The sequence below is a fragment of the Coniosporium apollinis genome (assembly GCF_000281105.1).
Source record: "Coniosporium apollinis CBS 100218 chromosome Unknown supercont1.29, whole genome shotgun sequence".
Lineage (NCBI taxonomy): Eukaryota > Fungi > Ascomycota > Dothideomycetes > Coniosporium > Coniosporium apollinis.
The window spans coordinates 214,992-225,255 of NW_006913291.1; the positions used below are offsets into that span (position 1 = coordinate 214,992).

The following is a 10,264-nucleotide window of genomic DNA, read 5'->3' on the forward strand; positions in this document are numbered from 1 at the left end:
AGCTCGGTCAGGCAGCAGACAGTTACGGGACGTGTGAGAGTTGGGTGAGGTAGAGTAGAGGTTTAGGGCTTAGGTGTGAGAGCGGAGCGGTTGCACACCAAGATTGCCGTCGTGGATGGGATTTCGGCTTGCACTAACCAAGCGCCGCACCAGACGTGGTTTCCGGGTGCTCGCTACCACCAAGTAGAATTGGCTCGCTATGTCGCAAGCACTTACGGAGTAACTGGTTGACTATTGTTCACTTGGGCAGGCATTCGTTGCACTGGCCACGACTGATGAACAGACCGACAGCTGTGAGGCGATCCTACTCGCATGAGGAAACGCAGGCGACGGGAGACCATCCGCACATGAAACTCTAATCATCTCCTTCATCACCACGCCCCCTTACTCCGTACTTCTGCTTCCTTTCCACAGTGGGCTTGCAGGATCAGAGCGGAGAGCTCGCGACTGGCTGCATCATCCCAGCCGGCCATCAGTCAATGACAACCCTCAATTGACATCAATCGTGGTGGAACGTCTGGCTCCCTTGGTCTGTGATGCCCCTGCGACTGCCGCGGCCTCGCCTGGGGTGGAAATGACTCGCGATTATTTCGCGACGCGCCGACTTGAGCACCTGCGATGGAGCCAGCAACACAATGAAAAGAAAGCGCAAGACGACGGAAACCGCACCGTCCAAACGGGCCAAGACTGACGGCATCCGAGGCGTGAATGATTCTGCCACCGTTAAAGATGACACTGGTACCGAATTCCCTGTCCTCGCCCGCTTTTATCGTAGAGTGGTCACGCTGCGTCAGTATCTACTGTCCGAGTTGCCTCCATCCTCCAGGAAGCGGCGAAAGAGAATAGCCGTTGCAGGACTGGAAGAAGGCGTAGAACATGGTAGGCAACCGGTCGAGAATGGTAATAAAAGTCTTGCCAAATTACTTGACTCCACTATTGTCGGTGTCCCTGAAGAGCGCGACGTCGGTCAAGATTTTCGGGAGAAGGCAATCGAAGTCTTCACTCAACAGTTACCGCAGTCGACTCTCGGTAGCAATGTCTCGCCGAGCTCATTGGTGTACTCGGAGGTACCATCTGTACTTTCGTTACTATATTCGAGCTTAGATACTAATCATTCCAGGTCGTCGAGTTTGTGATATGGCTTCTGTTTAGGAGACACAGCAGTATTCAAAGACCGCCACATCTGCTGTGCCATGGCTTTCAGCGCGCGCTCGCGGAGGGACAGAACGGCCTGCGACTGAATGCTGCACCCGGCATTCCGGGTATCGTGGCTCATCAACCGAACAATCATGTTGACCAGGTCAAATCTCCGACCTGGTGCTGTCTGCTTCCTCTTTTAGGGCGAGGCGGAGATCGCATCATGATAGATCTTCTCTTCCACTGCGGCATATTCCTGCCTTTGGAAGAAAAGGCGGGTAATCTGTGGCAGCTCAGTGGTAAGTAGGGGCTTAGTGTTGACGGACTTGGCTTACAACCCCTAGGCCCGCCACTATGCGAGATGAAGCCACGACAAGCGGTGAAAAGTGGCAGCAGAAAAGAGCCTCCGCAATTGGGGAAGCAAGCTCCGCGTCAAGGTAACAGAGCGCCAGCTCCAGGGATCAACCGACCCACTGCTATCAAATTCGTGAGGAACCGGATGCTTTACGCAAGAGCGGCTCTCAACGCAAAAGGCAGTGTGCGATTTGGCATGCGGCACATCCGTAAGCACTTAAAAACAAGTAAACGATGTACTGCACTTAACACGCTAGACTAGATGTCCTGAACCGGTATCCTGATCGTGGGGACCGTGAACATACTATACACATCATGAACTACATCTTCCCTAGACAATTCGGCCTCCACAATGTTTTCACATCAAAAGTCGATTACCGTGATACAGCGCAGCCATTCAAGGACTACACGCTGCGCGAGCGGGAGATCGCTCGGGTTCGCCATGAGCAATACGTCAAAAGCGGTGCTCGTGAGGACGTTGACTCGTTCAAGACGAACATACCAAAACGACTGCGAGGTCAGCCGTTAGAGCTTGTTGGCAAGTTCAGAGCTCTTCACCAGGCATGCTCGTACACTGAGCTCCTTCGCCACTACTGCCCTGTCAAGGTGAGCCTGTTCAATCCGGCCCCTATCAACGATATGACTACCCTGTTTTGTTTTCTGACTCCGTCCCAGACACTGCCGGCGGCCGCTGCAAAGTCAATTTATGTCAATACCTCGGCGTCAGCAAAAGTGATGGAGGAAAACCCATCAAATCTAGCGTCCGCTCACGAGATCTGTTTCACGGACTTGGCGTGTCCCGTATCCGACGTCTCAGCATTCTGCAGAGCTGTGCTATGCAAAGTGGTGCCCAAGGACTTTTGGGGTGAAGGTGCGACCCGCTCCTGGAACATGCACGTCTTCATGCGCCACGTCGACCAGTTCATTGCTCTTAGAAAGTTTGAAAGCCTGACTCTGCATGAAGTCATGCAAGATCTAAAGGTCAATTATCCGGATCTACTCGCGTCAATGTTACTGATGATGTGCAGATCGCGGACATCACCTGGCTGCAGCCCCCGAAGGTGAACGCTACGTCGAAAATGTCTCAGTCTGACTTCTTGAAGCGACGCGAACTATTGATGGAGTTTGTGTACTACCTGTTTGACTCCTTCCTCATCCCGCTGATCAGATCAAACTTCCACGTTACCGAATCCAACGTCCACAAGAACCGTCTGTTCTACTTTAGGCACGACGTGTGGCGAACCCTGGCCGAGCCTTCTCTGACGATCTTGAAGCCGGCAATGTTTGAGGAGATGAAGACGGACAATGCGCAGAAACTCCTCGCTAAGAGGTCTCTCGGCTATAGCCACATCCGATTGCTACCCAAAGCTACCGGTATGCGCCCAATCACGAACCTAAGGCGAAGGGTGCAGGTGCGGCGAGGTGGCAACGTGATCCTTAGAAGGAGTATAAATTCTGTGATGGCTCCAACGTTCAACGTACTCAACTACGAGAAGGTAAGGCCAAACGTCTGAATAGGCACAATCATGGCTTACGCATTTGTTAGTCCACTCAACCGGCCAGACTCGGCTCGTCGCTCTTCTCCATAGGAGACATCTTCCCTAAACTGCGAGCTTTCCGAGGTTCGCTGCAGGCGCGCGGTCTTGCAGACGCGCCTCTCTACTTCGCTAAACTGGATGTGCAATCATGCTTCGATACCATCCCGCAACAACGGCTTGTTCAACTGTTGCAGAATCTTCTGTCCACAAATGATTACCGCATCAGCCGCCATGCTGAGGTCAGACCTCCGCAGACTCATTATGATCAAGCTGGTGCTTCCATATCAGCACGACCGTTGATCAAATTTGTCGCCCACGGACGCGCCGCAGGCAACCTCTTGCCGTTCGAGCAATTGATGCGTCAGGAATTTGCCAGCGGTAAGAGGGGCACCGTCTTCGTCGACTCCGTACTACAGTCAGTTCAGCATAAGGAAGACGTCCTCGGCCTGCTGAGAGAGCACATGGAGCGCAACATTGTCAAAATCGGGAAGAAGTTCTACAGGCAGAAGCAAGGCGTTCCCCAAGGTTCAGTGGTGTCTACTCTGCTGTGCAATTTCTTCTACGCACAGCTTGAAGACCAATGCCTGGGCTTTCTGCGCAAAGCGGACTGTCTTCTGTTGCGCCTCATCGACGACTTCCTCTTGATCACTCTGCACAGAGCCGATGCGGAACGGTTCGTGCAGGTGATGTATGAAGGCGTACCTGAGTACGGTGTCTCGGTGAAAAAGCAGAAGGCCTTGGTCAACTTTGATGTCGAGATACAGGACGTCAAAGTCATGAAACATCCAGCAGCAGCAACGTTTCCATACTGCGGTATCTCTATCGACACAGCAACCCTCGATGTATCTCGGGTGCCGGATCGCAAGACGACGAGCAGTGCGTCCATCCCATGACCCGAGGCGCAGGTGCAAAGTACTAACCGGTAGCAGATATATGCGATGCTCTCACAGTCGACGTCACAGCAGTGCCTGGCCAAACTTTCCACAGGAAAGCGCTCAAGTATGATTGTTCTCATACTCTTAACTAACCAATGAAGCTGACTTGACGACCGCAAACAGCGCCCTCAAGATACGGATGCACAAGATGTTCTTCGACACCGCATTCAACGCTCTGCCAACCGTCCTAACAAACCTGTACCACACCTTCCACGAATCAGCGGTCAGGTGCTACGGGTATCTCAAGAGCCTCCCGCCAAACAGACAACCACCACCAGGACTCCTTATCAGTAAGTCATGCTGCTGTTGGAACTAACACGCCTCCGCAACCCTTGCACACTGCGCGAATGATTTAGATCAGACGAAACGAAGGCCAATGCGCCATACAGTCGCGCCATCCAAGCCATCCATGTTAGCTGTGGCTAGTGCAGAACCACTGACACCTCCCACAGAAACGGTCGCCGAGCTCGTGGGGCTCGCCCTGGCAATGATGAAGCGGCGCACGGCCAGCAAGAAGGGATGGCCCGGCTACGAATGCACGGTCGGCAAGCGCCAAACCAAATGGTGAGTTCCGCATGGGCGTTCTCGTGGCTTGCATCCGGCACACACGGCCGAGTTTCCTCTGACATGGGACGGCGCTAGGCTCGCCTGCAAGGCATTTCAGGACGTGTTTCAGAGACGGCAGACCAGGTTTGCGGCACTGTTGGCTTGGCTGGATAGTGGGCTGGTGGAGGCTTGGCCGACGTCGAGGGTGGAGAGGGGGCTGTTGGACGGGGTGGTTGGGGGCTGAGTTTGTGACTTTAAAGGCAGAGGGCTCGCAACAAACCATTCGTGATCGTGTCTGGTCCTCGTGAACGGAGCCAACTGTAACTCGCGAGTACGTATCAGTACTTTAGGAGGCTGGAGTGCTCTGCTGCGGGGTGCCGAAGATACCGCCGCCGCAGGATTTCATACTTCGATAAGGTAAACAGATGCGCTGCAGCATCTCACCTCCTCCCCTTCCCGCCTTTTGGCCAATTGTGCTTGTGCGTGTGACACGGCGTGATTCGGCACGGCGTTGAACTTGCTGGTGCTGTGACCTGCGCCGTGTCTGCAACTGGTGTGCCGTTTCCAGCCATCAAGCAGCCAAAACCTGCAACGCAACAGCCAAGCTGCAGCGCAACCAGCCATTTTGGTACAACCAGCCTGTCGCCAACCTGCAGCTTTTAATGCATCATGTCCCGCCGTGATCATGATAACGCGGCCCTGCAGCAGATTGACTTCATATCCCCGTAGACACCTCAATCATCCTCTCTGAATGTTCATGAATTATCGTCATTCAGAGCGAACTCGTAGCATTGTTCAATCGCATCCCCGTTCGCGCTTGGCGGACAGCCAATCGTCGCGCCAGGATCAGCCAGCCGAAGCCATCGCGCCCCTGAACCGTCAATTAAACGGCCGGGTCGAGATGATGACCTCGAACTCAGCAGAAACCGCAGTTCTTTTCGACAAGCCTCATATTTACTCCATTGATATTACCGAAGGCCAGCTGCACGATGTTTGCGATCCGGATCACCATGTCCACTACGAGGAGTTCTTTGTGAACAATCCCACGGACAAAGCCTGTGGTAAACACTTCCTTCTAACCACAACCGCACACATCGAGACGCCGATTACTCCCCCTCAGACTCCGCCTCGAGCGCGAGGACCCCGTGTGCGGCCTCTTATAAACACGACAGCCCTGCCCCGGATCGACACAATGCTCGACACCGCTCCTGATTCTCCGCCAGACCTCACCAACTCCAAATCCTCCAAATCGTCTTCGTTCCATTCCTCTAGCCTCGATGACGTTGCTGGATTCAATGGTGTGCCGGACTTCGAAGATATATCCTTAGATGAGCTCCGCATACTACCGAGCCAGTCTTCGCCGAAGCGGCCTCTCGCACGCACATCCATTACATCGACCAGCAGCAGCCGGAGCAGCGGACAAGGCCTGTCTTCTTTCAGAGACCTTACGAACTCGAAGCCGCGGTACCCGAGCCTAAGGACGCAAGTCAATGGCGCAGTGAGGCAGCAGGCATGTCTCGACCCGCCCAACCGAACGATGCGGCGGGGCTCTGCAAGCCCGTCAAGGCCTGCTCAGGGAATGCGGAGCGCGCCGGCCCCTCGATCGAGGTCCAATTCCCCCTCGGGACCCTCTCAACACAAACTCCCGCCATCGCCATGCTCGTTGCGATCGAACTCATGTAGCGGAAGCTCCCCTACAGGGATGCCCCTAGGGCGCAGACAGTCGTGGCAACCTGGACGGAAGACTGTAAAGGAGCTGGAGGACGAATACCACGACTCGGATGAAGAAGTGCCAGAAGATGCCATTATGTGGAACGTCCCAGTGTCACCACGGCCACCGCACGAACGATCAACACCTCCTACCCCTGCCCTACAGACTCCACGGGTGTCATCTAGTCGAGAGAGAGGTCAAGGGCCGGTCAAGCACCACCAATCAATGCCTGGCGTGCTTCCTATCAACGCAAGATCATCATCCGGACCGTCTCACTTCCCCACACGACCTCCGCTACCGGTCAGTGCTTCAGAGGGCGCCGTCACTGACGGTTATCATCCGTACAGGCCGCGTACCAAGTCCTGGACAGCTGCTGTTTATGACCTCTCGCCAGAAGCCCGGAGCCTAACCGAGGCCCTAGAGGCATACGCCGAGCAAACCGAGCACCAGCACGAAGAGAGGATCCAGAATGGGGTTCCAACAGCCCGCCAATCCCACGACAAGCTCCGGAGCACATCCTCCCTAGTCGAGCTCCCCCCTTTACAAAAAGGCAACATAATGATCGACCCCCTCCCCATCAGCAAAGAAAAAGCCGCCGTCCTCACACGCACCCGGCCCTCCTGGCTCCCGCCCAAAGACCCCAAAGAAGAGGCCAAGCACCTGAAGGAGTACCAGCGCATGATGGCCCACTCCCTCGAAGCCGGTAACCCTCGCCCTCGCCCTCACCTTTACACTCGTCCCCAACCTCAGCCCGCCTAGCCTACCCTCAACCAAGCAACTGACCTCTACCCCCACACAGAGAAACGCCACAAAGCGAAGATAGCTGAGGCCAAGGCCGCCCACGACGACACAGCCACAGCCCTCTCCCGCATCTGGGACCAGCACGTCCTGCCCAACTGGGCCGCCGTGCTGCACGAGCCCCGCACACGCGAGCTGTGGTGGCGAGGCATCGCGCCGCGCAGCCGAGGGGTCGTCTGGAGCCGTGCCATCGGGAACGAACTCGGCGTCACGGCAGACTCTTATACCGCTGCTTTGGGCCGCGCACGTGCGGTGGGGGAACAGCTAGCCGGCCCGAGGGAGGAGGAGGAGGAACGCAACGCCCGCCGCGAACGCAAGTGGTTTGCGGACATCGATAGGGACGTTGGCACGACCTTTCCGGCGCTCAATATCTTCCAACCGACTGGTCCGCTGCATCAACCGCTGCTTGAGCTGCTGAAGGCGTATGCGATGTACAACCCCGACATCGGCTACGTACATGGCACGCACCTCGTCGCGGCGCTCCTGCTCCTCAACCTCCCCGCGGGCGCACCATCCTTCGTCGCGCTAGCGAACCTGCTCAATCGGGCTGTGCCAGCTGCCTTTCTCGGCGGAGACGAGGGCGCGCAAGCAAGGGTTTACGACTTGCTGGCCGGGATGGTGCGATACAAACTGCCCCGCCTATCCCGCCATCTTTTCGGCGAGGAAGGACGGCGGGAAGGGGAGAGAGGAGGGATCGGCCTCCAGATGCGCGAGTGGCTGGATCCGCTGCTCAGCGGGCTGTTTTGTGCCGAGCTGGGCGTCGAGATCGCCAGTCGGGTCTGGGATGTCTATGTTTTTGAAGGCGATAGGGCACTTGTGCGGGCGGTGGTGGGGATGTTGAGTGTGCTGGAGGGGAGGTTGTATGGGTCTAAAGAGGAGGTGCTGCGGGTGCTGAGGGGGACGCGGGATGTGGGTACTGCGGATGAGTTTATGGCGGGGATGAGGAGCGCGGGGAAGGTTGAGGTTGAGGGTGAAGGGACAAGGCGATGAGGCAGAAGAGTTAGGAGCTGAGGGAATGAGAAGATGACGGATTGCGAAGCCACGAGCCATTCTTATGCTTGGAACACCTGGAAGGTGCTCATTCGTGGCGTCATCACGGCATTTCACAACGCACGACGTTTATTTGGGCGCTTTAGGGAGTTTTGGAGGCGCGTTTGGGCATTCGCATTGCTGGCAGCGCGCCCGGCACTTGCTTGGTTGGCGTTTCCTTAACGGCGTACTCATTGCACATATGTGTATGACGAACGGGCTCATGACTATAGAGGCTGATGTACATAGCTTGTACAGAGATGAATGACAATTGTCAGACCAAAATCTTCCAGGTTCGATGAATCTATGTTTCGTGTTGCACTGGGTTTCTCGGAAGCTATCGTGAGCTGCGAGTTCGTGCAGAAGAATGTAGCACGAGGTTAAGGCTTCGCAGTCAGATCTTGTGACTCTACAACTTCTCCCTTAAGCTCTTCAGGACGCTCCTCGCATCCTCCCTCACCTCCTCCGTAATCTCTTTCGCACTCTTCACGCCCTTAATCAACCCCACCCCCGTGCCAGCATAAGTCGTCATCCTGCCCTCAACACCCCATCCCTTATCTCCGCTCTTCATCGCTTCATTATACAGTCTAACATTCTCCTCGTGATCCATCCCCCCAATCGCATCTTGATAACTCCGATTAATCACTCCGCGTCCGCCATACCCAGGCGGCCAATCCACGGTCCCGCGCAGCTTGTCATACACACCGCTCCGCACAGTCGTCTGCCCCCCATCACTAGCCCTAACAACCTCATCTCTGTACCCCCCCGAGATCTCCGCTTCCGGCGACGCCAAATACCGCGTTCCCATCACCACACCCGCAGCCCCGAGCGCCAGCGCAGCAGCCACGCCTCTCCCCTCACTGATCCCGCCCGCGGCAACCAGCACGGGCATCTTCCCTTCCGCTGCTTCTCCCTCTGGCCCCAGCGCCGCCACCAGCGCGTCATGCACCTCGGGCACCAAACTGACAATCCCAGCCCCGCGCTCCAGCCCATGCCCGCCCGCATCCACGCCCTGCACCACCAGCACGTCCGGCCCGCACTCCCGCACCACCTGCACCGCATCGACGACGCTGCCGACCTGGATCCAGACCTTGGTCGCGCCGGCCGTCGCGTCGCGCGCGCCCTGCGTCCAGGCCCGCAGGTCCGAGAGCTTGCGCGGCGCGAAGAGCCAGAAGGCCGCGGGGCGGTATGTGCGGAGGAGGGCGAGGGTGGCGTCGAGGTCGGCGCCCCAGTTCAAAACCCCAATGCCGACGGGGAGCGTGGCTGGGAGAGGGTGCTCGGCGGCGGCGAAGAGCTGCTGGGCTTTTTGGAGCTCGGGTTCGAGCATGGAGACATCGTTGCCGGCGCCGATGAAGCCGAGGCCGCCTGCCGCCGTCTGCAGTCAGCTTGGAGCCGTAGACGCTGAACTGGGGAAAGAGGGAAAGTTACCGGCTTTGGAAACTTCAACCGCCAGCGGAGCGAGCGCTATGAGGCGCATTGGCGCGCTGGCTATGAGGGGGGACTGGGTCCATGGGTAGTCTTCTTTCAGGCGGTGTTCGGGAGACATGATGGTTGTGCGGAAATGACTGAAAAGACGACATCTTGAATTATCGGGTGTTGGATGTTTTGAGCTGACGCGGAGAAGCGGAACCGCGGGTCGTCGGTGCCAAGATCTGGGGTTGTGTTTCCGGAAACATTCGCCGAGCGGTGACTTCGGCTCTTTTGAGACACATATAAATGTTCGCTGTATCTCCGCTGGTAGACGCAGTTGGCAACCTCACGCTGCAGAGTGTCGGAGCTCGCTACCGAAGGTTGGCCGGTATTTTGAGGACGTTGAAGGAATGATAGCAGGTCAATATTCGTTGTAGGTGACGGGCGGTTAGATATTGCTGGACTCTGCGCAGCTTCACGTAGATGGTCGGAAATCTTCTTATTAATGAAAGGGTTGGAATTAGAGTCGTCCGCCCCCTTGATGAAGTGCTTAGCAACTGCTAGATATGATAGGTCGGAAGAGGTTGATAAGCGAGGGTTGTGGTGGTGAAGTAGAATGGATCACCAGGAAGGCATAATGCGGCTTTACAGGGGACGAGGCTATATGGGCCAATTGACAGAATTGGACAGCGACATGCGATTTGAACATACTATCCGATGACCGTGCTAGTACCTCTGGCACCTCGAAACGCTCATGAACTCCCGCTCCAAGTCGTTCCCGGTCTCTGCGGCCAAAGTGCCGCTTG

The 10,264-nt window shown here is 56.4% G+C and overlaps 3 protein-coding genes across 3 annotated transcripts; 2 read left to right on the forward strand and 1 right to left on the reverse strand.

The window, feature by feature from the left end:
- Positions 1-635: 635 nt before the first annotated feature.
- Positions 636-4,754, forward strand: W97_05961 (uncharacterized protein; the record flags this gene model as incomplete). Its single annotated transcript, XM_007783842.1, has 10 exons — positions 636-1,067; positions 1,121-1,436; positions 1,482-1,700; positions 1,754-2,472; positions 2,520-2,987; positions 3,038-3,905; positions 3,956-4,028; positions 4,088-4,254; positions 4,417-4,528; positions 4,607-4,754. 10 exons carry the CDS (start codon positions 636-638, stop codon positions 4,752-4,754), a joined length of 3,522 nt encoding a protein of 1,173 aa, XP_007782032.1.
- A 660-nt stretch (positions 4,755-5,414) lies between these two features.
- W97_05962 (uncharacterized protein) lies at positions 5,415-8,009 on the forward strand (the record flags this gene model as incomplete). The annotated part of the gene is made up of 2 exons (XM_007783843.1): positions 5,415-6,924; positions 7,021-8,009. The coding sequence occupies 2 exons, from the start codon at positions 5,415-5,417 to the stop codon at positions 8,007-8,009; spliced, it is 2,499 nt and encodes an 832-aa protein (XP_007782033.1).
- A 448-nt stretch (positions 8,010-8,457) lies between these two features.
- On the reverse strand, positions 8,458-9,594 carry W97_05963 (uncharacterized protein; the record flags this gene model as incomplete). The annotated part of the gene is made up of 2 exons (XM_007783844.1): positions 8,458-9,413; positions 9,477-9,594. 2 exons carry the CDS (start codon positions 9,592-9,594, stop codon positions 8,458-8,460), a joined length of 1,074 nt encoding a protein of 357 aa, XP_007782034.1.
- Positions 9,595-10,264: the final 670 nt, after the last annotated feature.